Source organism: Ambystoma mexicanum, chromosome 12, assembly GCF_040938575.1.
Source record: "Ambystoma mexicanum isolate Mex_15411 chromosome 12, UKY_AmexF1_1, whole genome shotgun sequence".
Lineage (NCBI taxonomy): Eukaryota > Metazoa > Chordata > Amphibia > Caudata > Ambystomatidae > Ambystoma > Ambystoma mexicanum.
The window spans coordinates 1,059,497,069-1,059,524,168 of NC_090936.1; the positions used below are offsets into that span (position 1 = coordinate 1,059,497,069).

The 27,100-nt window shown below is 46.9% G+C and overlaps 1 protein-coding gene across 3 annotated transcripts in view; it reads left to right on the plus strand.

Moving 5' to 3' along the window:
- Positions 1–27,100, plus strand: part of KLHDC10 (kelch domain containing 10) — a 345,723-nt gene that overhangs the window by 184,029 nt on the left and 134,594 nt on the right. For 2 of the 3 annotated variants that reach the window (XM_069629599.1, XM_069629600.1), the window contains 2 exons: positions 3,277–3,425; positions 3,650–3,734. The exons of the other annotated variant lie outside the window; for it this stretch is intronic. In XM_069629599.1, coding sequence (XP_069485700.1) covers positions 3,277–3,425; positions 3,650–3,734 — 234 coding nt within the window. The remainder of the gene's footprint in view (positions 1–3,276; positions 3,426–3,649; positions 3,735–27,100) is intronic. 3 annotated transcript variants of the gene reach the window in all.

Genomic DNA, 27,100 nt, shown 5'->3' on the forward strand with positions numbered 1-27,100 from the left:
GTGTACTATTGGGTTTTGTTTGTTTTATTATTTGTAATGCGCGAGTGTACCCCAAGGTATCGGGGCGCAGCCTTTACAAGAATTTCCAAAGCTTAGTTACAGAACACATAGATAATACATAAAAGAGATACAACAAAGTTATTTACAAGGTAGCGGTGGGCCAACAGGTCGATATATACATGGAGCAGGAGGGCACACATGGTTACAGTATGTGCAGATGGCGCAGGTCATTTAAATGTTTTGGTGAGTATCCAGTTTCAGCTATGCGATTACCTTGGACCGGAAGCTCAAAGGGCAGGTCCCTTCTGAGATTAGGGGGTAGGGAGTTCCAGAGTTTGGCTGCTTTTACCGGGAAGCTATTGCCCCCAATGGTGGCACGTTTGTATTGGGGAACGGATAAGCAAAATTTGTAGGCACTTCTAACAGGTCTTGAGGAAGACTGTCTGTGGAATCTATTAATCGGGTAAGTGGGGGCTGCATTGTTGAGTCATGTGGGTGAGGGATGCTGTTTTTAAAAGAATTTTATCTCTAGTGGAGAGCCAGTTGTTCTGTAGGCTAAATCCTGTAATATGTTCTCTTCTGGAGAATCCTAGAGCTGCTCTAAGAGCGTTGTTCTGTAGGGTTTGCAGTTTGTAGGTGGTGGCTTTGGAGGATCCCATGTATAGGGCGTTGCAGTAGTCAAGGCGAGACACTGAGGGCTCTGGCGAGTGTAAGGCAGTTGGAATCAGACAAAAATGGTTTGGCTGCATGGATTAATTTGCATGTGTAAGCCGTGGAGGAAGCCAAGGAACTCGCTTGTCTTTTGAAGGAGAAGTTGGAATCTAAATAGAAGCCCAAAGTTTTGACCTCCTGACCGACCTTAATGTTCCCATCGATCATGAAAGAGTTATAGGCTGGGCCGAGTTTCTTTAGGCTGAATGAGGTGCCTAGGATGATGAGTTCTGTTTTATCATCATTCAGCCATAGTCCATGAGTGGCCATCCATGCCTGGATGATGTACACCCTATTTAGCAAGGCCATGTCCTTTCCATAATCTCCAGAAAGCGGAAGGAGGATCTGAGTATCATCTGCATAGTTAGTGTAGGTGATACCCAGATGATCCAGATCATCGAAAAGGGGCTTGGTAAATATGTTGTACAGTGTAGGGGAGACGCAGGAACCCTGAGGTACGCCGCAGGTGATGGGTATGGGGTCTGCTTTCGCAGTGGGAGAGAAAACCCCTGTTCTGCTTTAGTGCATTTCAAAAATAGTCCTAGAGTTCTCACCCATCCTAGAGTTGCATACTACCCCTCTGAAAAGTATGAGTGATTGTCTAAGTCTGCTAGAAGTTCTTACTTAACTTGGAATTGTATTCCCCATTTCTGAAAGGTATCATTGGTAAACTGTCTGGTCCTGTATTAGAAATAGTGTAATTTAATTACTAATAGGTTATACTGATTTTTAATAGCTGCTGCTCTTCTAAAACTGTAACATTGTGTTATGCGTACCTTGATTTGCTTTAGTGCACTTATAAAATATTTTACTAGGTTCTTACTTGTCCATGAGTAGCTGACTTGTAACCGAGTTGGTCTAACTAGGTGATTCTTGAACTGAATAAAGTTAGGACCAAAAGGGTCCACTGCCCTTGAATTACTTACTGTATTAAAGTATGACTAATGTGGTTCTACTCCCCAAGAATAGCATATTGGCCTTCTGAATGTGTAACTTTAGGTTTGACTCGCCTTCACTTGCTGAATGCTCTTCTGAAGGAGGTTATACCTTGGTTTGTCCACCAAAAGTATTGATTTGTTTTTTATGATTGTTTTATTTTTGCATTTATTTCAGTGCACAAAACTCAGAGGGATCTAGGCGCTAGTTACAGAAAGTGCTTAAAACATTAGAGAAGTGCAAGAATGCGCATATGGTTACAAACAGAATAGGTGAGTGTATACAGACTGGCAAAGCCTCACCTCATGGTGCGGGGGCTACATCAAGTTTGCATATAATATGTAACAATACTTACTGGTTCAAAGATTTATCTTTGCCTACATGTATTTATAATAAACCATTATTATTACAATACATAGTGTATCAGTGTTTCTTTGGACCATATGTAGGCTTCCAATTACTTGTTTGTACTAATCTACAGCCCTCTCGCCCTCCTAAGAGAAGTCTGGCCGCTCTTTCCTTTCTAACATTGGGCCTCTTTAGAAGTTTGGCGGTAGCTTTGCCGGTAAAACCGGCAGGCTGCCGCCGAACTTGGGATATTTCTGGCCCCTGGCAATGGGGAAATGCAGGGCCATTACAACCCTGGTGGACCCTGTATTTCGCCATTGCCAGAAACCTTTACCCCCCATTCCCATTTGAGCCCCATAGGGCTCAATGGGGAGGCCGGTAGCACCGGCACCATCTGCCCGCCAGGTCTGACCTGGCGTGTGAAAAGGCACCCGCGAGCATAACTCGAAGTTTGCTGGTCTGGTAACTACGGTACCGGCAAGCTTACCGGTACCGTAGTTACCAAACCCGTCAAACTTGTAATGATGCCATTATCTCTTGGGGGTGGGGGGAGCACGTAGTTTGAACACAGACATTGTAGTTTTTGAAACACCCGAACTGTTGAGTAAGCAGCACAAAGTTGGCATCATATGGCTTGCAGGTTGGGCTTGGTTTCGTCCATTAATAGACATGGGTTTTGAGTGATCACCTTAAGCCCATTTGGGCAGTGGTGTAGAAGACCGGAAGACAAGAATTGCTCTACTATATGGGTGTGTGCATTCGCTAGCTTTCTTGGATTTTTAAACCCTGAAGTGAACCTTCTTTCAGTAGCACTTGAGTGGAGTAGGCCAGTAAGTATGCACTGAGCGTATGGGGTTTTGGGGTGTTTACCCCTTAATTGCATTTTCAAGGGGCGGTTGTGTCCTGGTGGCCAGCTGCATTTATACAGCTCGTGGTAGCATCCATTGTGCTTGGGTGATCCCATGAGGATGATGTCCATGGAAAATGTTTGAAAATACTAATGCCTGGATATTTGTTTTGGACATACCAGGAGGTTGGAGTAGGTTGGGCTTTGAGGAATGGTGCTGTCCAAGATGTAAATGCCTAGGGCAAGTCAAATTTCGGTTTCCTGTTTGGATCCTAAAGTACTCCCTTGTAACGCAAATGTGCTTCTCCCTGCTTCCTTGTCGGCATGTTTCCTTGGTTTCACCAAACATTCTTAATTGTGCCTTTTTCATAGCTTGCCCATGCAACCATTGATTTTTGCCTTAAGTGACTATTGACACAAGTTTGTTCTTCCAGGCAATGGCTATTATCGATGGCTTTCTGTACGTGTTTGGTGGGACGACTGGTTATACATATAGTACAGATTTGCATAGGTTAGACCTCCATACCAGAGAATGGATCCAGCTCAAGCCGAACAATCCAAACACTGACCTTCCTGTGGAGAGGTATGTGCTAGGTATGGTGGGAGAGTGACTGTATTTGTTTCTAGTCTGTTTTTTGGGGGGTTTTTAAACTTTTTTTTGAATGAAATTGGTTGGCTTGTCTCAATGGGCTGTACAAAAAAATCAACAAAGTATGTAGGTTGTGTGAATATTAAATTGAGTTTGCACTAAAGACCATTTTTGCTGGACTTGCATTTTTGATATTTATATTTTACATTGGCTTTCAGATACAGACATGAAATAGCACATGATGGCCACCGGATATATGTCTTGGGTGGTGGTACAGCTTGGATGGCATATTCCTTAGATAAGGTGAGAGAATGGAACATTGCTCATCTTATTATACTTCTGACCAACTGTGCTGCAACTGACTCCATACCTGCTGTTTTTAGTGGTTTCTGCATACCTGCCTTTTCCTAGTAGAGCTGCTGTTTCCTGACGTACTTCTCCAGTATTTTATGAGATCTCCATTTGCACCCCTTCTCAGCTCAGGAATCCTAAAATCTGGACTTTGCTGGAAATGTAGAGCAATCCCTTCCTTTGTGTGGGCCCCTAATACCATCACTTATGTGCTGTGGTTTTCTGAATAGCGCCCTACCCTTGTTGGGCATTTACCTTTTCATTGATGCAAGCATATGGTGTGGTGGTGATCTGTGAGTTTAAAATCCTAGAGAACTGAAAATGTGATGTAAGGGACTGCCTTACCGCTTGTAGAAACTTAAAATACTATAGAGTTGGTTCATGATTGTTAAGGAGATACCGGTCAGCCCTGTAAAGGAATGGTCAACTTCCCAATTGTAGCAAACAACTTATCCTTGATCCCATGCCCAGCCACTTCGAGGCAATTGCTGTACTGAAATTCTCTAGATCAATTCAGGAGCAACCTACAAAGTCCTCATAAAGAAAATGCTGGCCAACCTTTAGCAGGAACACCTTGTGGAGATTCTTTTGCCTTTTTTCTATGACATGAGGTAGTACAAAATAGACTACAATGTGTATAAGCCTTTGAGGAAGCGCCACTTAGGACTGAAACACATGTTGACCTATTGGTTGACCATTGGCTCAGAAGTAATACAAATCTTTGCTAGATATAAGTTGCATAATTAAAATACGTGAACATATATAAGATTAGAGACTATTTTTTTAAATTCAAAAACATTTACGTTTGTTTTGTTTAATATACAGCCCTAGATGCGAGAAGTTCATTACTAAGCCGTGTTGGTGCATCGAATCACCACTACCTACAGTTCAAGAGTGTTCATGATACTAAGGGAATGCGTGCCCTGAGTGATTTGTTGAAGCCCATAGAGTGCAAATATCTAATAAACTAGTGCAGCATTTGTTATTCATGCCTCCTATTTGAGCTACATTAACACTTGTCGTCCAATACTAACCCAAGCCAAATGTACACATACCAACAGTTTGGTAACTCAAAATGGATTACACCACAGTTTAGTATTAACAGTTAAATAGCCATATAAACAGTTACAGTGGGCCTCATCACGAGTTGTGTCGCAGCCCTTAAATGCAGCGTTAACGGTAATACCGGCGCATTTAAGGGTTTGTCGCTAAATGGGCTGTCACTGCCAGCTTTTTTCTGGGGGTAAAGATCCCATTTAGGGCCCTGTTTTCGGTGCAATTACTGCTGGCTGTATTAGCACGCAGTATTTGTGTCAAATACCCCATTGGGTCATGTGGAATGGGAATTTACCATTCACGCCCAACCCGTGATCCAGCGCTAATAACGCAAATTGCGCAAAGACCGGCTGGGACTAACGCTATTACAGTTGTGCGGTATTGCAGCCGGGACACGGCCATCTGGTGATTAGGTCTAGTACCTGCATTTGACAAAAGGATGTTCACACAACTATGGTCCGGAGAGTTGCCCAGAGCAATGCCTGAGGTTAAGATCAATTCTAAACCTACAAGCCTTCAACTCTTTTGTTTTGCAGTAGTCATCCCGAGGGAGAAGGGTATGCCCAGACGTGTGTTCTGCGATTGCTGGGCCTAGAGACCCAAGCTACTCCTCACTGAAGAGGCCCAACCAGGCTGAAACATATTTGGGGATGCTTGTGGTCTTGTGCAGAAGAGATGTGACCAAGTAGTTTTGGTGGGACGGAAGGTGCGCTCCTGCACGCTCACCAGAATAAATACAGCCCGCAAGGGAAAAAGGCCCAAGGCACACTTGCAAGGATAAGTATTTATTTCTACAAAAAAGTGCATCAGAAAAGAACCCTGCTGCTGCCGAAGGTTCCGAGTTCCGTAGGCATGTGTGGCACAAGCACAAACAACATCACTAATGACGCCATTACATACATTATGGATTAGAGGAGCCCTATACATGTAGGGCCTGTGCCATATGGGATGTCGGGCCATTGGTCTGTCTTAATTTGTCCACGTTGATGTCCGTGGGTTCATCATCCGCGGTGAAGCTGACCTAACAATTGGGTACCTGCACAAACAATGTTATTTTATTGTATCAATGCACCAGGCAGATACAGGGATGGGCTCGGAGGTCACGCTACCTCACATGCTTCCCTCGCTCCCAGACAGATCAGCAACTCCCAAGGTCCTCCACCTTTGTTTTAGGCTATATTTCTGATGCTATCCTGCACCTCGCTGCACAAATCGCGTGATTAATTTCTGAATGTGCAATAGCGTTGCCTTCTGATCTTGGTGATCGATCGAGGGATGTAAACCTAATATGGTTGGTCTGGGTTTGGTTGGCACTGTGGCATTCAGGGTTAGGGGGATGAATGCTTGGCCAAGCTGTATTTCTCATGTGGGGATCCTTGGGGGCAGGAGAATCTTGTTATGTGTTCAGTGGTTTGGTACTGCCAAAGGCGCTCTTCTCCCTTTTCATGACCTTGCAGTGCGCATTCTTTCCAGGGCGCGAGGGCCTGTAACTTTCTGGACAATGGAGGATGTTGTGGATCTCTGAAACCTGGCCTGGGTGGGGGTGGTGTTCGCGCTCATGCAAGGGGTCTAATACTAACGCACAAAATGCTGTTCGCCGAGCTTGGGCCTAAATTCTACTTTGGCTGCTGCTTGCCAAGATGGCGTTCACACCTGCAAATACCATATTGTAATGCATACACTAAGGTGATCGCACACCCTTCTCTATGTGCACTTCCTCATGATACCTGGATGTGCTATTGGTGTTTATTTCTCATTCAGTATTGCCTAGGGAAGTGGGGGGAAGACCCTCTCTCCTTCCCAACATGCCCTCTTTCGTTAATTCTAAATTAACTAGCTCTCCACAGTGTCATTGGCAGCTAGGTTCCAGTATATATTCCCCCCTCTCTAACCTTTCACCGTCCAGTTATGGTGACAACCCATCCTTTGCTAACATCTCGTAAACTTGCTCCAGGCTGGGCATATTCCAATGGGGTACATGCCATGTAAATACAACCCCCATCTCCTGCTAAATTCAACCTAGTGCTCTGTATAATTGTTGGGGTCAGGTGGGGGTGTGCTGATTGTGCCACAGGGGTGTAATGGATGATAAATCTCATATGAGGTTTGTTTGGGTCCTCTGTATCGGTACCACGCTGTGTTGTATCGCAAGGTGCTTTGGGTGTGAATCAAATTGAGACCATCCTCATTGCGCTATTGGGTACTGCTTTGGCACAACATCGGAGTCCCATTTGGCAGGTGCAAAAGATGACCAAGACACAGACTATGACTGGAACTAGCATTTTCACAATCGCCACCAGCCAGGATGGAGCTCAAGAGAAAGTTAGATAAAACCAATCTTCACTCTGTATTCGTTTTTTCTTCATGTGCACTCCCAGGTTATGTACAGCTTCAGTTATGTGCGACTGCCATTTTGAGCACCTTCGGGAGGCACAAATGTGCAACAGGAAGCTCTGATTTTATGATTTCTTTTTGTGTTTTTTTTGCAGACTCCTCCTTCCATTGCAGTAAGCATATCTAGGATGTAGCGATTCTGCTTGGTCATCAGCTTCAGAGTGCAGAGTTCCACCTTTATGGCGTTAAAAAAACTTGCTCTGTGTCATTAGCCAGCTATATCAGTTATCAGCTGACAATTTGCAGCCGTTTAGCGTTGGCCGCAGCTTGCACACCAGGCAGTAACAGTGAGGCAAAAAAAGTCTCTGCTTTGCTCCAGAGCCTGTACTCATCTGGTATGTCATTGAGCGAGTTTGAGTCTTTGGACAGATGGTCCACCCTCTTCTTCCTTTGCAGGGTTTCACCTTTTTTTATCCCAGGGAGGGTGTGGAACTCTGGTACTGGCAACAGGTTTCTTATGAGGTTGGAAAGGCGGTAGGGACAAGAGTCTCTGTTGGCCCCCCTTGCAAATGCACTTCTTGGATCACAATCAGGGATGAGTGCAGCGTGGCCAGTGAACAATAGCCCCTCCATGATGGCGGGAGGTGCAAGTACCCTTGTTGGCCGGACTCCGTAATCCATCACTGCCACCGTGCCTTTCTTGAGATGAGGAATGAACAGTCTTATTGTAATGTTCGTTGGCCCTTACTTCTGCACTATAAAAGCAAATTTCACATGTTTCTTCTCTGTGCACTTTCACCGGTTTCTCCATTGCACCAGTCCATGTTAGTTGTGTGATGTGTTCAGTCCAGAACAGTGCACATGCTGCTTCCACCCTGGCTAAAACCCCTTCTTCGTATCCCATTAGACCCTCTGCCATGTAGCTAACTTTTTCTTGCCATTTGTGTATTTCAGTCCTTGTATCACCAGGTAGGGTCTTTTCAGGCACTTGATACTGTTTGGATTTTTGTCTCATTGCAGGCGATCTGGATTAACAAGGTCGAGCCTCACATTGTGCGCCTGGAAAGTGCCCCAGAGCCTGCACAGCGCAATATGTACTATGCATTGGGCCTCTAGAATTGGTACTTCCTGTGGCACTATCACCTTGGGCCCCCCTGACGCATGCAGTATCATCAAACACAACTGCCATTCACTTTGTTCCTATCCACCAAGCTCATGTCCATATACCAACTATTAGATATTTCTGGGTGACACACCTCTTCTATAGCGTCAAGACCAAGCCTGTGGTATGCGTCGTATTTCACTCTTCATGCTTGTCTCTGTGTATGTTTTGGCACACCTATATATCATTAATAACGCTACTATTATTATTTACATCAGTAAGTTTTGTGTTATAGAAAGAATTGTGAAATTTTGAAAACAGTAGGGACCTAGAAATATATTTTAACAATCCAGTACGAGGGTGGGGGGGTCTATTCTTGTGTGCAGAATTGTTGATGCGTAAAGTTGGGCCCTGGGGAAAGATACATATTCACTTTCATTTGAGTGATGTTTTGTTAAAATGCACATTTTCACTATTTACAGTGAAATTGTAATGTCCTCATCTACCCCCAACCCTTTCTTTTATATGTCCCTCTAATATAAAAGAATATAAACCCCTAAAGCAAAAACTGAACGTAATACTATTAGTAAAATACTTTCTAATGTATAATGACAAAGGACCGCACGTAGATTAGTTGTCCTGGCAGCAACGGTTGAGTGGGTGGGGAGTCGTGGAGTCAGCTGTGGCGCCTGGCACGTCTTCTGATTGGAGCAGTGCAATCTGTCGGGGAAATTCATTTGAGTGCTCGTCTTAGAGTTGTTAAATAGTCTTTGAATTTGTTACCTAAAACAGCTGCTGCCCTACATGTGTCCGACGCCCTCCTAATGGGAGATATTGGTGTGTGTATGCAGCAGCTAGTTACTACCTCATAGGGTGACAAATGGTGGTCCTTGCTGGGCTGTGTTTAAACTAAACAGTGCCAAGGATAAGCAATGCACCCAGTGTTTCCTTAATGTGGTGCAAAGCTTTGACAGCTTACTTTTGAGGAGTCTGTTGATCCTCTCCATCACTCCGTTGGGCGGGGGGGTGATAAAATGTACACATCCAGTGTTTAATGCCAAGTAGTGCAGTAATCTCATTTAAACAACTCATTGAAAAAGTGTGTGCAATTATCTGAGCTTAATACATCACACACGCCCATCGGGGAACACTTCGCAGACCAGAGAAATTTTGCTGGGCATTTGGCATCTGGATGTGCACAAGTGCCTGCCTCCACCCAAGGCAGACAATGATCCGATACCGGGACCTGCTACATCTCTCGCCCATGTCCGCAAAGTCGATATGCAACTCGCGAAATGGCCGTTTGGGGCGGGGCAGAGTGCTTCTCTGTGTTTGTAATGTCATGCTTGTTCTGCAACTTTGACATGTGGTGCATCTAATAACCATACTTCAAGTGTTCCTGGATGTTAGAAATAAACCTCTCCTCTTGTATGTCAGCAGCAATGTGGTGTTTGGAGCTGTGGGATGGGTGATGGAGCTGATCTGTTATGATCAACAGTTCATGTGGCATCACCGCTTTCCCTGTACATTCCTGTCTCCACAGTAAGTCACTAGGGGATTGCGTGCACCCCCTTTTGACCCACAACTGTTTTTCCTCTTCTGGTGCCCTTCCTTGTAGTTCAATAATTTGCGATATGGGTTGGGTACTGCATAAGAATGGTGGCTGGTCAGTGGCGGGGGTCGTGACAACTTACTTTGCTACTGCTGGTACTGGAAGATACGTGGCCATTTTGGTTATGCTGTCTGCGGCAGCATTTCGAGGGGATTGGGTCCTCCGACGTATTCCATATCTATGACAGTAATCACCACAGCTGTGCTGCTTCGGAAAATCTTCCTGCGTCGATGACGTCCTCGAGGGCCTCCGTCGAGCCAACGTCACTGGATGTTATAAGTAGGACGCACGACTCCCGTAGCCTCAGTTCCGGGTTTCCGCGAACGTGTTTGCTTCGGAGATCTCGGCACGCCTCGAATACTGAATCCTGTTCTTCGAACCTGTTTCTTCATTGCAAATATGATGTCTTCGGCTTCTTCCACCCCGCGGTCCGGGTTTAAGAAGTGTCGGGTGTGCGGGTCCAAGATGTCCCTATCGGATACGTACGACGCTTGCCTCTGGTGCCTCGGGGAGGACCATGATACGGACGACTGTGTCAACTGCCAATCGCTCATTTCGAAGGCCTTGCGGGAGTGTAAGAAGAAGCTGTCGGTCGGTAAGGTGACCAAGCCCCTGGAAGTCGTGTTCCACTGGTCTTTCGATGGATGATTCAAGGGGCAACTCTCCATCATTGTCGTGTGTCCGGGGGTTCTCGGTCTGGGAGTCGGTCCCGCCATTCCCCTGCCTCATCAAGGCATTCCAGGAAGCGCTGTCACAGGTCGCCTTCCCCGTCCTCTTCCGAGGACTCCGCTCGCAGGCTGGTAGCTTGTCCCAACAAGCATTCCACTCCGGAGGAATGGGATTCGTTCCGAAAGGAGATGTTGGCGATTTTTCAATCGCAGGGCTCCGGTCCGGCTGCGCCATCTGAGGACACCGGTCGAGGCCGCACTAGAGACACCGCTCTTCCGCCTTCGGGCTCGAGCATTCGTCGTGACCACCGGGCGCCTTCGAGGTCCCGGTCGGACAAGGATGGTCGCTCTAGGCATCGAGACCGCAAGACTCTGTGAAGTCTTTGAAGAAGACACCGACGCCGGTGGTGCCGAGGTCGTCGACGGACTCTCTCGAAGCCCTGCCTCCGAGGAAGTCGACACCATCGACGCCTAGGCTGTCGAGACCCGCTCGGGGCTCCGTCCTCGAGGCCTTCGTCGACACCATCGAAGCTGTCGGCGCCACGCTCGACGTCGACGCCCATTCCGTCGACGCCTTTCGAGGCAGCCTTGTCGGAGGTACCCCATGGCACGGTGGCACCCCAAAGAAAGGCGATGGCTAAGGCTAAACCTGTCTTTGTGCCTTTTTCTGTACCCTCTTTCCAGCCTCTAGATTATATTTCTGAGGTGGATGAGGGGTCTGAGGAAGGTGAGGTTCCTGCATTGGTTCCTGATGACATTGTTTCCGGTCAGTCAACTTGAGGACCTGCATCAGTCGCTCCACGAAGCCAGTGGTCTAGACACCTATCCAGAGGTGGAGTTTGGTAGGCCAGAGCCTGGCACGCACGCCGAATCTTCTTCGCACCCTACTCCGGAGAGTTTGGTGGTGCAGGCGGCTACGGCCCCTGCACAGCAGGCGTCGTACCCTACCATCCCTCCTGATGGGGACGACAAACGTTTTGACGCCTGGGTGAAGAAGGTATTTTCTTCTGGGGGTATGGAGCTTCAGGCTGCCAACTTTGTGCCTTGTCTCGTTTCACGCACACTCTGGAATTGTATTTCCCTAGCGGCTGATCATATTCCCGAAGGGGAGGAACGGGATGGTTTCCTTGCTATCGTGCAGAATGGCAAGGATGCCATGTGTGAATCCGTTCAGTCGGGTCTGGACATGGTTGATTGCGTCAGCCGGTCCATGGCGGCGAGCACCGTAATGCGCAGGTTTGCTTGGTTGCGGAAGTCGGGGTTTGCTCCGGATGTGCAAGCCCGGCTCCTCAACATGCCCTTTGATGGTGACCATCTTTTTGGCAGCAAGGCTGACGAGAGTCTTGAGAGATTGCAGACCTCCCAAACTGCAGTGAAATCGTTGGGCGCTGCAGTTCGCCAACCTCCGCCTTTTCGTCCTAGGGGACAGCAATGGAGGGGAGGTTCCTTTCGATATTACTCATCCTTTAGTAAATCGAGAGGAGCAGCAAGTCAAAGGGGCAACCATAGGAGTGCCAGAGGTGGAAAACAAGGTACTCGAGGTGCCAAGGCCGCGCAAGCCGTTGCCTCTTTGCCCTCAGACACTGCCGCTTCAGCTCAGTCATGAGGCCCATGCTTCTCCGGTTGGGGGAAGGCTGGCGCAGCATCTCGTAGAATGGCGTGCCATTACTTCGGATGTGTGGGTTCTGGAGATCATAGCCCACGGCTACTGTCTTCCTTTCTGGCAGAGGCCTCACGACAATCCACCAGGGAACCTCTCTTTGAAGAGTCCGGATCCGCTCCTTGCGCAGGAAATTCAAGCCCTGCTGGAGAAAGGCACCATAGAACTGGGGCCTGTAGCGGAGAGGAACAAGGGATGGTATTCCCCTTATTTTTTGATTTCGAAGAAAGACAGAGGATTGAGACCCATCATGGACTTGCGTGGTTTGAACAAGTTCCTCAGGAAGGACAAGTTCAAGATGGTTACTCTTTCTCAAGTTCTCCAGGCCCTTCAACTTCAGGACTGGTTGGGGTGTCTCGACCTCAAGGACGCTTATTTTCATGTGCCGATCCATCCAAAGCACAAGAAGTACCTGAGGTTTGCGGTTGGCGACTCGCACTTTCAGTTTTGGGTCCTGCCGTTCGGTTTGACCTCCGCCCCGAGGGTCTTCACCAAGCTCATGGTGGTGGTGGCAGCTCATCTCAGGAAAGGAGGGATTCATGTCTACCCCTACCTGGACGATTGGTTGATCAGGGCGCGCTCTCCCGAGCAAGTCCTGGATCATCTGTCCGTCACCTGCCACTCCCTTCACAAGCTGGGCTTCTCCCTCAACTTAAAGAAGTCTCACTTGACGCCAACTCAGCGGCTCCAGTACATCGGAGCAGTGTTTGACACGTCCCTGGGGCAGTGTTTTCCTCCCCAGGTGAGTGCTCTTCACATTCAGCAGATGGTACACAAGTTTCGACATGCCCAGAGTCTCCTGGCGTTCGAGTTCTTGAGGCTGCCCGGCCTCAGGGCATCCTGCATTTTTCTGGTGCCAGAGGCCCGACTGCGGATGAGATCTTTGCAGTAGGCTCTCAAGATGCAGTGGTCACAGTCCTCTGGCAGGATGTCGGACCCCGTTCAGGTGCTGCCCTCGGTCGCTCAGGACCTTCTGTGGTGGGCCGACTAAGGCAATCTGATGAGGGGGGGGCTTCATTTTGGCTGCCCTGGCCGGAGGTGACGATCGTGACGGACGCATCCCTCACGGGATGGGGAGCTCATGCCAACGAGCTGGCAGTCAGTGGTCGTTGGTCTGTCGGAGTCCAGACTCCATATCAATCTGTTGGAGTTGAGGGCCGTCAGGCTAGCCCTGAAGGCTTTTCTGCCGACTGTGCGAGGAAAGAATGTCCTGATCCTGTCCTGATCCTGGCGGACAACACAGTGGCCATGCACTACCTCAACAAAAAGGGGGGGGCGCAGGGTAACTTCCTCTGTGCAGGGAGGCGATGCAGCTCTGGTTCTGGGCCATCCAGCAGGAAATTTCAATCTCGCAGTTCATCTGGCCGGAGACGAAAACGAGATGGCGGATGCTCTGAGCAGGCAGAGCGCAATCTCGCACGAGTGCGAGTTGGCTCAGGAGATTCTCTTCGCCCTTTGGGGGACCCCTCAAGTGGATCTCTTTACCTCCAGTGTCAACCGGAAGTACGAAAGGTTCAGCTTGCGGGAATTTCCTCCAAGAGGAGCCTTGGGAGACGCGTTCGTGGTGGAGTGGTCCTTCCCACTGCTGTACGCGTTTCCTCCAGTCCCCGTCATCCCGCAGGTGCTGTGGAGGTTATGGAGGTTCGGTTCCCGGATGATCCTCATTGCTCCGGTTGGGCCACGAGGGCGTGGTACCCGGACCTTCTCGACTTGTCCATCTGGCCTCCACGTCGTCTTCCCTACCGAGATGATCCGCTCACGGGAGAGGGGGGGGTCAGGTTCTCCATCCAGAGGTCAGATCCCTCAACGTTCACGCTTGGCTTCTGAAAGGTTGAGGTGTAAGGATTGGGACCCCCCTGAAGACATGATGGAGGTGTTGCTTTCGGCCAGACAGCCGGCAACAAAGTCCCTGTACGGTTGCCATTGGAGAAAGTTCTGCGACTGGTGCAGGGTCAAGAATATGGATTCTTTTTCATGTGACATTCCTGTAGTTCTCTTTTTTGCTTTCTTTAGCCCACAGGGGCTTGCAAGTGGGTACCATTAAAGGTTACCTGGCGGCGCTGTCCATATTTAAGCGCTCGTCTGAGGAGTGTTCTTATTTTAAAATTCCTTTAATTTCTCAGTTTCTGAAAGGGCTCACTAATGTGTTCCCTCCGTCGCCTTTCCAGGTGCCCGGTTGGGATTTGAGCCTTGTCCTCAAGTTTCTAATGGGTGCTCCGTTTGAGCCTTTGCATTCTTGTCCTTAGAGACTGTTAACCCTTAAAACTGTATTTTTAGTTGCAGTCACTTCCGCTCGCAGAGTGAGCGCGTTACAGGCACTTTCAGTTAAGCCACCCTTCACTGTGTTTCATAAGGACAGGGTTGTCGTTCGAGTTCGTCCTTCCTTTCTTCCGAAGGTGGTGTCGGAATTTAATTTGAGCCAGAAGGCTGTTCTTCCAGCATTTTATCATCCTCTGCATCCTTGTAAGGATGTGGAGAGGCTCCATAGGTTAGATCCTAGGAGAGCTTTAGGTTTCTACATTTTACGCATGTCCCGGGTCAGAGTGGACGATCAGCTCTTTATTGGTTACGCTGGAAGGCGTTTGGGACAAGCTGTTACTAAGCAGACTTTGTCTAGATGGATTATCTTGGCAATTTCTGAATGTTGCCGCGTGGCGGGTAAGGATCCTCCTGTAGGCTTACGGGCCCATTCGACTAGGGGTATGGCTGCCTCTAGTGCCCAGCAGAGGGGTGTTCCTATTCTTAACTTCTGTGTTGCAGCCACTTGGGCTTCGGTCTATACTTTTGTATGTCACTACTCCCTTGAGAATGGGCAGGATCTGGCCTTTGGCAAGGCGGTCCTTTACTCTGCAATTTGATTGGGCATTCTAAATTTGTATATTCTAAATTCTTTTCCCACCTCCTTACGTTGGTACTGCTTTGGGAGTCTGTCATAGATATGGAATATGTCGGAGGACCCAATCCCCTCGAAGAACAAGTTGCTCTCTTACCTGGTAACGTTCTTTCGATGGGATGGTCCGACGTATTCCATATCGCTCCCTCCCTGCCTTCACCGCTACAGAATTTCTTATGCGATTGCAGCTTGCGTTTCCGCAAGGCTTTCTGTGGTCATATATGGCAGTAGATTGGTGCCACACGTTCTGGGAAACTACAATTGAGGCTACGGGCGTCGTGCGTCCTACTTATAACATCGGCTCGACGGAGGCCCTCGAGGACTGCGTATCGACCAGGACGCAGACGCCGAAAGATTTTCCGAAGCAGTACAGCTGTGCTGATTACTGTCATAGATATGGAATACGTTGTTGGACCATCCCATCGAAAGAACGTTACCAGGTAAGAGACTAACTTGTTCTTCTGAGTGACACTTCGTGAGCATGGGTGGCAACTTGATGCCGCCACTACAGAAGGCTGCGAGTGCAAAAATGTGCTTGTCTAATAATGCTGCATGCTATACTGGGGGACCCATCTGACCTCCTAAAGCCCCTTTTTTTCCATTGCGAAAGACTGCCATGCACTGTTGCAGTGATGCATGCTGAGCCAGAATAAAAAGTCACGTGGCACCCCTGTGACGATTGCAGTGCTTCAATAAGTGCAATTAGTTCTGCTGCTTGTCCTGAAAAATGCATCTGTAGTCTTTTCAGAGTCTGTGTCCCGTATTCACTGTCCACTAGGTGCACTACTGCATCGCCAGTATGTCTAAGACTGTGTCCTGGTCAATTGTTGCTGACCCATCGCTGAAGAGGAAGGAACCCCCTCCCTCTCAATTGGCCTGTCCTTTGCCTTGGGAATGTCATCCTCCTCTTCGTATGTTAGTCTTGTCTAGCCAAATCCTAATCCGTGCATACTTATGTTATGACTGTTGCGGGGTTCACTGTTTCACACCGTACAATGTGGATATTTGTGCTGGAGAGCATGATCTCATATGCAGATGCGCTCTGGGTGGTCAGAGTAGATTTTGATCTTTCTAAAATGGTAAAGACGGCATGTTCCATGTGGAGTGTAATAGAACAGTCCATCACAATTTTGGAACTTTTTTTCAATTGCAAATGCTGCCGCAAGTGCCTGTTCGCAAGAGAACTGCCATTGCATTACTGAGTTGAGCGTGCCACTGTAATAACCAAGAGGTCGACTTCCATAGATATAGGCTGGAAGTACCCTCGGTTACAAAAATATTCTACAAATTTCAATAGCAGCAATGTAATTTATCTAATTACATGTCCATACAATCTAAGATATGTAGACATGACCACTTGTCCAGTGAAAATTTGCCTGGGGGAACACTGGTCTTGCATTAGAACGAAGAAATTAGTAGCACCTCTGGTAGATCAATTCAGTCGCAAAGGCCATGGTCCATCGGATTTCATTTGGACTATAGTGGAAAAAATCCTGGTACCCCGCCGAGGAGGCAACCTGCATGCAATACTCTTTAGAAGAGAGCAGTTATGGATTTTCCGACTTGCCACAGATAATTTTGGCCTTACAATTTTGAACATCCAAGTTGGCAAACTCTGGCAACTGAGTTGTAACTACCTTTGGCTAGGAGTAAGGGTCATCCACCGGGCATTTTGAGATGGATATACATCTACACACTCATGACACAGGAGCACAAGCCATCTAAGACCCTTTTGTGAACAGCATTATCCCACAAATGGAGCAAGAAAATCAATCAGAGCAAATACATGAACTGTGCAGGACAAGCTTACATGCAGCACTAAATTCACACATGTTAAGCTCTGGACGTTCGTATGGGTGCTCTGCTATAGAAGCATTTTTTTTTTTTTTAGCACACTGCACTACAGGAGACTTTATGCCATCTGGTGCTGGACCGCAGTGACCCTGCCAGCACATCAGCAAAGGACTGGGACCGTTGGGCACATCGGCACCCGAACCCGTACACACGAAGAACGAGGGAACTTGTGTTCGAGAGCTTCGTAGCAAGATACATACAGCAGACAGATTAGAAATCATGTCGGCTACACCTACTTAAGGACCATGTGTACTTGTGGCAAAAGTATAACAGTTGACGTCCATTCCAGCCACACAGCTGTAAAATAGGACGTGAACAAACTTGTTCGCTAAAAGAGGCTAGTATTGGAATTCCACAGCTAGTGGACATTCCAAGATGGACCATCCAGCGTTTCGAGCGCTGCGTGTGATTTACGTGCGATCTACGTGCATGCGCAATGACCACCCGATCCCGGAAGGGATATTAACGGGTTTAGGACTGCGGCACGAAGGGCCAGCTTTCTTTCACTGCGTATTCGATTTGACTTCATTGGAAATCAAAGGTAAAATTAGCTTTATCCGGCGGAGCAGACGGGAGTCTCTCCCATCTGTGCTGTTTGGGAAACCCTCACACACATGGTATACTTTGCACTCTTGAATTAGCAATAACGTTAAATGAATATTCCCTCCAATCATACATACCTACATCACGAATATCATTTTGTTTTGTAGACTTCCGGGACTATGATAAAGTCCCTGATCCCGAAGAGGCATTAAATGCCGCGGAGTTGAGGCTTGGCATGACACTACAGATTGGGGTAAGAATGTATTAGAGCGTCCCAGAGGGTTGGACACAAGTGTCTAGAGGGAAAATAACGAACATGCTGTCTCCTAACCTTGTTACCCCTCTTCTCCGCTCTCTCCATTTGCAGATGCAGTGTTCATCCACAGCCAAGCTTGCCATTTTCAGTTCCTATTATGGTACCAAGGCCCAGAAGAAAGTGGTAACAGTTATATATGCCACTGAAACCAGTAGGCCTTTTTGTAGTTCTTGTGGTAACCTGAATACTAAGGAGACCACTTGTAGGAAAACTAGTGTGGTATTCATGCTAGAGACAGCTCGCCAATTATCGGAGCTGTGCGTTTTTTAGGTTTTTGTTTTTAAAGTGATTGTGGGGTTGCAAAACAGGAGAAATAAAATGAATTATGTCTGTCCTGTATGGCCTCCAACACTCTTAGGGCTATAACATTCACTGCCCCTTAAAGTGCGTGTTTTAACAGTTACTGAGAAGTGCACCCATTTGTGAATCCCCGAGACCTGCGAACATGTGGCGCATTCTAAAAAATTAAAATCAATAAAAGAAATTGCCTCGATTTAGATGGGGGCAAGCCTCTCCCGTCTGCCCCCGAACCCTAGATAAGCAGCACACCACCGCAACCTAGGGCTTAATCCCCTCAGGAGGGCTTAACTAGTATGGTTGGATGGCAATATAGGTTGTACGCATTGACATTAAATGAAATCATAGACCTGTGTATGAAACGTTGGGGTACATTTACAGGTCAGTTACCCTTCCCAAGTCCCCAAGTGTGCATTTTTCTACTGTAATTGGTCAATGGCTTATGGCCCATTGTGCTTTTCTGTGCCATTCGAGTGTGAGAATAAGTAGAATTCCTTTGTATGATCTGGGGTTGCTAACACAGGGGCAGTTACAATCACCTTTTTGAGCTCATTAAAATTATGGTACATTTCTTCAGTCCCTACTATTTTGTTGTCAGTCTTTTGCACCTCTTTGAGACCCTGTAAACGCGGCCTTGCATATGATGCATAGTCTAGGATCCATGCCCTGCAAATTGCACAACAATAGGAATTTTTGCATTTCTCTCACGGGCGGTGGGGGAGGGGGGTGGGCGGCTGGCGCGGTAGAGTGTTATTCCTTTGCCATGTGCTAATATAAAACCTCTTGTAGACTGTGTTGTTTTCTCTTGTTAGCCTTGTTCCGGTGAGGTATTAAGAGTCTAGGTGCAATGGTATGGAAAGAAAAAAAAAACAATTTTTAAGGTCAAACACTGAAATGGTTTGCCTCTTTGGGGCGGCGACACAAGATTGTGGCAGGGTTAGGAACCATAGGAAACTCTGGCTGCACAACATCATTCAAGGGGCTCAAATCCTGAATCGTTCTCCAATGGCCCCTGTTGCCTTTAATACAGAATAGGAGGAAGATGGTACAATTATCCCATGATTGAGTAGGGCACTGATGGTATCCTTAATTCCCTCCTCTGCATCTCTGGAGAGTGGATATAGTTTTACTCGGGGGTAGTACTCTTCCTGGTTTTAGTGTTGTGTACTGGGGCCACTGCCTGCAGGAGTTGTACGTCATGGGGGGCTAGTTGTCCATAGTCTCTCGGGCACCTGCTCTAAATCTGTCTCAACAAACTGGAGGGAGTGCAAGGGCCATCGGGGTGCACTGGACAATCTAGTGCTGCACCATTATTTCACAGGGGATACAGATTGCTAGCACTATTTCTTTGTCATCTGGCGTGTCCTCAAACAATTCTGTCACCTCCTTCAGAGGTACCGTGGGGTCAATGCGAAATACTGTGCGGCACTTGCACCCGTCCTGGTCCATCCCCATCAGAAATCCTTTTTGCCGAAATCACCAATCCTTGTAAATCTAGGGACAGTATTGTACCTGCCGCCAATTCAGGGGACACAACCGGGCGAAAAATTGAACCTGTGTGCACTCTGTCACCCTTTGCCAATCTGAGGCACCGCCTCCTCAAGCAGTTATTCCATACACAAACATGTCCGTCTCTATAGGAATTCCATGGACCACCACTTCTCCTCGCATTGCCCTCATGGTGCACATCCCTCACATGGCGCAAACTATGCCACAGTGATATTGAACTTGCTGAGCAGATCCCTGGCCAACAGTTTCACTGTGGAACATTTGGGGGGAGGGACCTGCATCACTCATCCCCCCGCCCCCCTTATTTTGATGTGAACCTCTTTAGTGTCTAGAACCCTGGAGACAGCCCCAGAGAAGCCCTGCATGTCAAGAGTGTGGCCTGATGGTGGGAAATCACCCTCACTGATGAATAATTTTGTGCCACGAGTGTCAACCGTGAAAATTAAGTTTGTTTCCTACCTCTGTGCCCATTAAGGGTTCGTCATCAGGGCAGACTGTCATGGATAGGACTGGGCACGCAAGCGCTTTCTGTGAGATGTCCTTATTCGGGTATGTGTTTGAGCCGGGGAACATGAAAGGGTTATTTCCATCACACTTAACCCTTGGTAGGGCACCATGGTGCCATTTGGTACTTCGGTGGGTGTGTGCGGGTTACCATTTCATTGCTCAGGCATAGTTTGTTGTGGGTGCTGCTGTTGTGGTACTTCCGCCCCCAGGGGCCGGGGTGGGAGCTGCGTGTATGCTTGGTGTATTTCATAGGCTATGGAGGTCATTCTTCGTGTTTGCATCTGTGTATTCTGGAGTTGTGAGTGATAATAATTTTACATGTTCTATCCGAGTCCTGGCCTGCTTCTACATACTCTGGAAAAATGTCCCCACTTCTAACACTGTGAGGATCCCATACCCGCTCCCCCTTGGTCCCATGCCTCCAAAGCCCCCTCTAACCACCCCCTTGCGCTGCTGACCACCTCCACACTGCCCTTGTACTCCTTCTGGCCAGAACGCTGCAGACCTCCGCTGACCCCTGCATGCTCCCTGTCGCCGCCACAGCTCTTAGCCAGCTTTCTCTGTACTAATTTTGCCTCATTTGCTTGCAGCTGCTGTGCCGTTACCCTTTCACGTTGCTTCATTTGTTTGCAGTGGTGTATTATAGTCTGAATGTCCACCCGCTCTTTTGCTTCAACGCCACCATTTTGTGTAGTGTCTTCTGCACCTCTTTTGGTAAGCCCCTTTTGATGAAATAAAATGGAAAAGAGGAACTGATCTGTTCCACTGATGCCCCGTCTCCTCCCTCCACATCTTCTGAACCCGATTAATGTACTGGACGGGGGTCTTCGTCATCACTATAGTATTTTGTATGAACGACTGTAAGTCTGGATATGTGCGCTGTCCCACACCTGCGCTTGTGTGCCATCATGCACATCATCATCAAAACTTACTCTGAGGTATCCTGCTGTAATCCACATGTCCCCAGCCTGATCATCACTAATAATAAAGATTTTATATCACCTATGGCAAGGGGTACAACCGCGGTCTGCATTTCAAACAAGTATGTCCACTTCCCCACCCCTGCTGTTAACGGCGGGAGCACTTTTATCAAATTGTTTGTATCCAGCTGCACTCAGGGCACATACTGTGCCCTACTCATGCCCTTGTGTATCAAATGCCTCTGTTATCCTACTCTCCTTCCTTCCTTTCTTCCCTCCCTCTTCCTCCCTACCTCACTCCCTCACTCACTCTCACCCTCCTTCCCTGCCTCCCTCCCCCACCCCTCCTTCCTCCCCCTCCCCTCCTGCCTCCCTCCTGCCTCACTCCCCCCTCCCCTCCTGACTCACTCCCCCGTCCCCTCTCCTCTCTCTCCCCCCCCCCACCCCCTCAGCAACTCCCAAGGTTTTTGGAGTTGCTAAGCAACCTTAGTTTTAGGCTATCATTCTGATGCTACCCTGCCCCTTTCTACACAAATCACGGGACTCATTTCTGAAGGTGTGATAGCCTTGCCTTTTGATCTTGATGATCGATCGATGAGTGTAAATGGTTTATGGTCGGCGGTCTGGGTTTGGTGGTGCTGTGGCATGCAGGGGTCATGGGATGAAAAGCATGGCAAAGCTCTGTCTCATGTGGGGATGGTTTGGGGCAGAAGGGCCTTGCTATCTGTTCCGTGGGATGGCACTGCCAGACACTCTGCTCCCTTCTCATGACCATCCAGGGCGCATTCTTTCCAGGGCGCGAGGGCCTATAACATTCTGGACAATGGAGGATGTTGTGGATCTCTGAAACCTGTCTAGGATGTAGGTGGTTTTCACGCTCATGCACAGGGTCTAATACTAACACACAAAAAGTGTGTTAGTGTCGTCGATGTCCCTCGACGGTCTCCGTAGCGTGTCAACGTGACCAGTCGTATAAGTAGCTTGTGCCCCGCCCATTGGCTTCAGTTCCGTTTTTCCAATAGCTTCGCAATTGAGTTTACAGCGTGCTTCATATTTTCCTCAATTTCGTCTTCTTCAACCCCTTCCACTCCTTAGACAGGGTTTAAAAAGTGTGTTGACTGTGGTTCCAAAATGTCGATCACTGACCCTCACCGTCTCTGCCTTTGGTGCCTGGTTTCAGACCATCGGACCGGCGACTGTGGCTCCTGTCAATCGATGATGGAGAAAGACCTTCGCAAACAAAAAGGTAAACTAGTGGTGGGGCGGGAAGCTTCTAGGGCTGCTTCTAAGAAGCATAGAAAGTCCAGAGAGTCGAGATCTCGATCTAGGAGTAGATCGAGACGTTCTTAATCTTCTAAGAAGACGAAGCGGAGACCTAGATCTCCTTCCTCTTCATCAGACACATCTACCGAGATAGTAAAATGTCCAACTAAGTCGGATTCTCCTAGGAAAGGGGAAGAATTCAGAAAACAAATGATGGTCTTTGAGAATGCGACCCAACCCTCTCAAACCTCGTAAGAGCCAGACCCTGGTCGCTCCCTTGGATGACGCAGGAGAGTCAAACTACTAAGGCCAAATCCAGTAGTAAGGAGGAAACTTGACAATCTCGACCCGATGTTAAAACGTCAAAGGCTCCTCAAGATTAGAGTGATTCTTCGGTAATGGCTAGACAGCATAAACCGTCGAAGCACTGAACGAGTTCATCAACGCCATCGGCGCCGACTACCTCGACACCGAAGCCGGGGGAGATATTGGCTCCTTTATCGAAGTCATCGACGATTTCGAAGAATCCTTGGATTTCCTCCAGGCAAATTCCAGAACAGGGAAAAAGGTATACACCTTTACCTTTAAGTACATGTCCTCTATTTTTGAGGAAGAAAGTGCCTCAAAGGAAGACATTTCTCCATTTGGAATAAAATTTGGTACTAGAAATGTGCCAGAGGAATTGATTGACCCCAAGTCAAGATTGAGAGACCTGTGTAAGACCCTTAACTCTGCCAGTGGCACAGAACATGCAGATTCGGGGTACAGGAACTTGATGAAAAGAGTTGTGGAATATATGGATTGGGGTAGGTCTATACCAACCTTTGAACAAGATGATATGACTGATATCCTGGACCAGGGCCCACAAAATGACCTTTCATAGGGCTCTTCAAAGAACAGTGTTTGCAAATTGGGAGACCCCAGAGTCTGTTGCAGCAGTCAATAAAGACTTTCCCCAAAAATATAGGCCATCAAGCAGTGACCCTGACTTTCTGACACCCTGCGCCACAAAGTCTAGTAGTACAAGCTGCTACTGCCACAAGGCAATCAGCTTATCCATCTATCCCCCCAGATGGAGAGGATAAAAAGGTAGACGCTTGGGCCCGCAAGGTATTTTCCTCGGGCTGTATGGCCCTTAAGTCAGCAAATGTTACCTGTACCCTGGCCAGGTTTACCCATACCCTGGGATTGCGTAAAGGCGGCAGCTGAACATATTCCAGAAGGCGAAGAAAGGGAAGGTTTCTGAATATTGTGAAAGATGGTAAGGAGGCAATGTGGGAATGGCTCCAATCTGGATTGGATACTGTTGACGGCATCTGCAGATCCATGGCTGCAAGCACAGTATTGCACAGATTTGCGTGGTTGAGGAAGTCTTGGTTTGCACCAGACGTGCAGGCCAGGCTACTCAACATGCCTTTCGACAGCTCGAGGCTGTTCAGCAGTAAAGCTGATGAGAGCTTAGAAAATCTGCAGACCTCCAAGGCGGCGGCTAAGTCACTTAGCGCCTCTATGCAACAGCCTCAGAAACCTTATTCAGGCTCATTTTCCTGGAGAGGTCGTTCTTTTTGATACTACTTCTCATTTGGTAGAGGAAGAGGACAGGCCACACAGAGGTAAAAGAAATTTCCCTCGTAGTGGATGAGGAAGAGGTTCGAAATCAGCCTCCGCAGCGGCATCTTTGCCCTCAACCGCTCCTGCAGCCGCCTCAAAATCTGAGACCTTAGCACACAAGAGCCCGGTGGGAGGCAGAATCTCTCGGCACCTGAGAGAATGGCGGGGCACCTCCTATTTTTCATTTCTCTCACTATTATATTTAGTTCCTATGAATTATTACAAACAAGTTCTGTGCTACTGTGACATATTCTATTGTTAAATTGACCCTAAACACCAGCATATATAAACGTATGCATTCATTCTAGCTAAGATGACCTAAACTCGATTTTCAGCAGTCTATGGAAGGTCCCATGGGATTCTTTCCCCTTCAAGAAAAATACACAACCTGTTTGTGAAACAAGGTCTTTAAACCCTGTTGCTCAAACAGGTCCGATCATCCCAACCCAAAATGGCGTGCCGCCAATTCTTATGACCATCCAATAATTGAAACAGGATCATATTAATAGCAACTGTGAAAGATTTATTTCACGAAAATAAGCCTATATTCACCATTTTTTTTTATAACATTCTTCAGTTTCTAAAACATTGCACCGAAATTATTCTTACTAATCCGATTAAAAATCGATGCGCCGCTTAATCTCCAACTAATAGATTAGCATGAAATTATTAGCCACTGTCTCATCTATTCATAAAATCAGGCATATACTCTTATTTTCCGCAAACAGAACGTAATTTGTAACGTTAACAACTCCGCATTAAAATTGACCCAATCCAAAATGGCGCTACATTACGTCGTTTCTGGACGCCATGACGCTAAGCGTATTTAAGGCGGCCATCTTTAAGTCAGTCCGTGCCCCAAACAGCCTTTTGTAATGAAGGACGCCCGCGGGAACACGTCTCAATCGTAAGACTTCTGAGGTAAGAACGCTCCGACTAGCACACTTGCATTGCGAATAAAACAGACTGTCAGAATTAGACCAAGTCTGATTTGCAATGAAATATTGTGTCCACTTTATTTTTATATCACTACACTTGGCTGTGAAATACCATTTAAAGAAAATGTAGATCGCTAAATAAAAATCCTTTGAACATGGGGGCATCAACAGTAACAATTTTCAAACTACAAAGATTCAATGCACATACTCCTTGGAACACCTAAGGTGAGAATGATCAACAATGAGAATTTGTAAAGCTTTCTCTATTAACTATAAACATCTTAAGAACATATACACTTGTATTACTGTAAATCATCTGAACGTGTACACTTGTATTACTGTAAATCATCTGCCTAGTTCTCCACAATCCAAATGAGAGGTTTGATCGAAATTGGTTGTTGAGTTGTTTATCTATATGGTTACATAAGCATACATTATGGAATCAACAACAAAAAAAATTGTTTTTCTTTTGGTTTACTTTTGACAGAAATTTTGAATACCAAACATTGAATGAAAGTAATTGGAATGTAATTATGAAGATATACCCTCCTGAATCCCCAATCAAATTGGGAAACATGTGTTGAGGGAAACATTGAACCATTCAATTATTAAAATCTTTCCTTTTTTTTGACAAATGAATCAAGTCTCAAGAATTTCATTGCATTTGTTGTGAATACGTTTTTGAAGGTGCACTAGAAATAGTGACTAGCAAATTTAACTTGTTCTCATTTCCTGACACACTCAGCAGTCGGAGTGGTCTAGTTATTTTTAAGCAGCAAAAAACTTACTGCATATAAAATTGGTAACACACTCTTTATGACCAGCTCGCCATAAGCTGTATTAAAGACTGCAAAGAGACTTAAAATAACAGAGATCAGGACACTCAACCTACACGCATGGTTTCTGTGAGGTTGAGATATAAGGATTGGGACCTCCCAAATGACGTAATGGAAATTTTGCTTTCGGCCAGAAGGCCAGCAACTAAATCTCTGTACCGGTGTTGTTGAAATAAATTCAGTAACTGGTGCAAAGAAAAGAATGTGGACCCTTTTCAATGTGGCTCTCCTACAGTCTTATCTTTTCTTTTACATCTGGCCAATCTGGGGCTCCAGATTGACAATGAAAGGATATTTGGCAGCGCCTTCTATATTCAAGCGCTCCTCAGAAGAGGTTTCCTTTTGATTATTCTGTTTTTGAAGGGGCTCACAAATGTGTACCCCCCAATAACACATCATGTCCCTACTTGGGGATTTGAATCTTGTGTTGAAATTCCTAACTTGTATACCTTTTAAGCCTCTACATTCCTGTCCTTTAAGGCTTTTAACACTCAACTGTCCTTCTTGTGGCCTTAACATCAACCTGCAGGGTTAGTGAATTGCAGGCTCTCTCATGCAAACCAACGTATACTACCAAGGGGATTTAAACCTTCTTTCTTGCCGAAAGTAGTTTCTGACTTTCTTTTGTCATAAAAAATGATGCTTCCAACCTTCTATCCTCCTTCTCATTTGGGCAAAGAGGTGAGATTACACAGACTTGACCCAAAAAGGGCTCTGAGTTTTTATATTTCAAGAATGAAAAGGTTGCCCCAGGATGACCAACTTTTTGTGGGTTGACAAAACAAACTATATCCCGCTGGATTACTTTGGCTATAGTAGAGAGCTCAATCATATTAGCTGGGAAAGACCCACTGGAGGGACTTCATGCCCATCCCACAAGGGGTATGGCTACTTCTGCAGCTCTGAAGAGGGTAGTCCCTGTAATTTTTCAGCTGCAACATGGGCAGCAATGCACACCTTTATTAAGCATTATTGCTTAGATGCCTCTTCTTCCCAGGAAGGTCTGTTTGCAAAAGCTGTACTTCATTCCGTACATGATCAAAATAATTAGTACTCCCACCTCCAAATTTTACTACTACTATGGGAGTCTTTCATATATGAGGAATACGTGGGAGGACACAATCCATTTGAAGAACAAGTTACTTACCAACTGTAACGTTCTTTCGACTGGATGTTCCTCCCACGTATTCTTCATCGCCCCTCCCATCCTACCCTGCAGTACAGTTTACGTTATTTACACTTCTCGCTCACGAAGAGCTTACAGTCTGAGGCACGCCTGGGTGTTCCTCGAATTATACCACGAAAAAACAGAACTGAAGCCAAAGAGCGCAGCATGAGCTACTTGTACGACTGGTGACGTCGACACGGTACAGAGACCGTTGGGACACTGACGCCACGA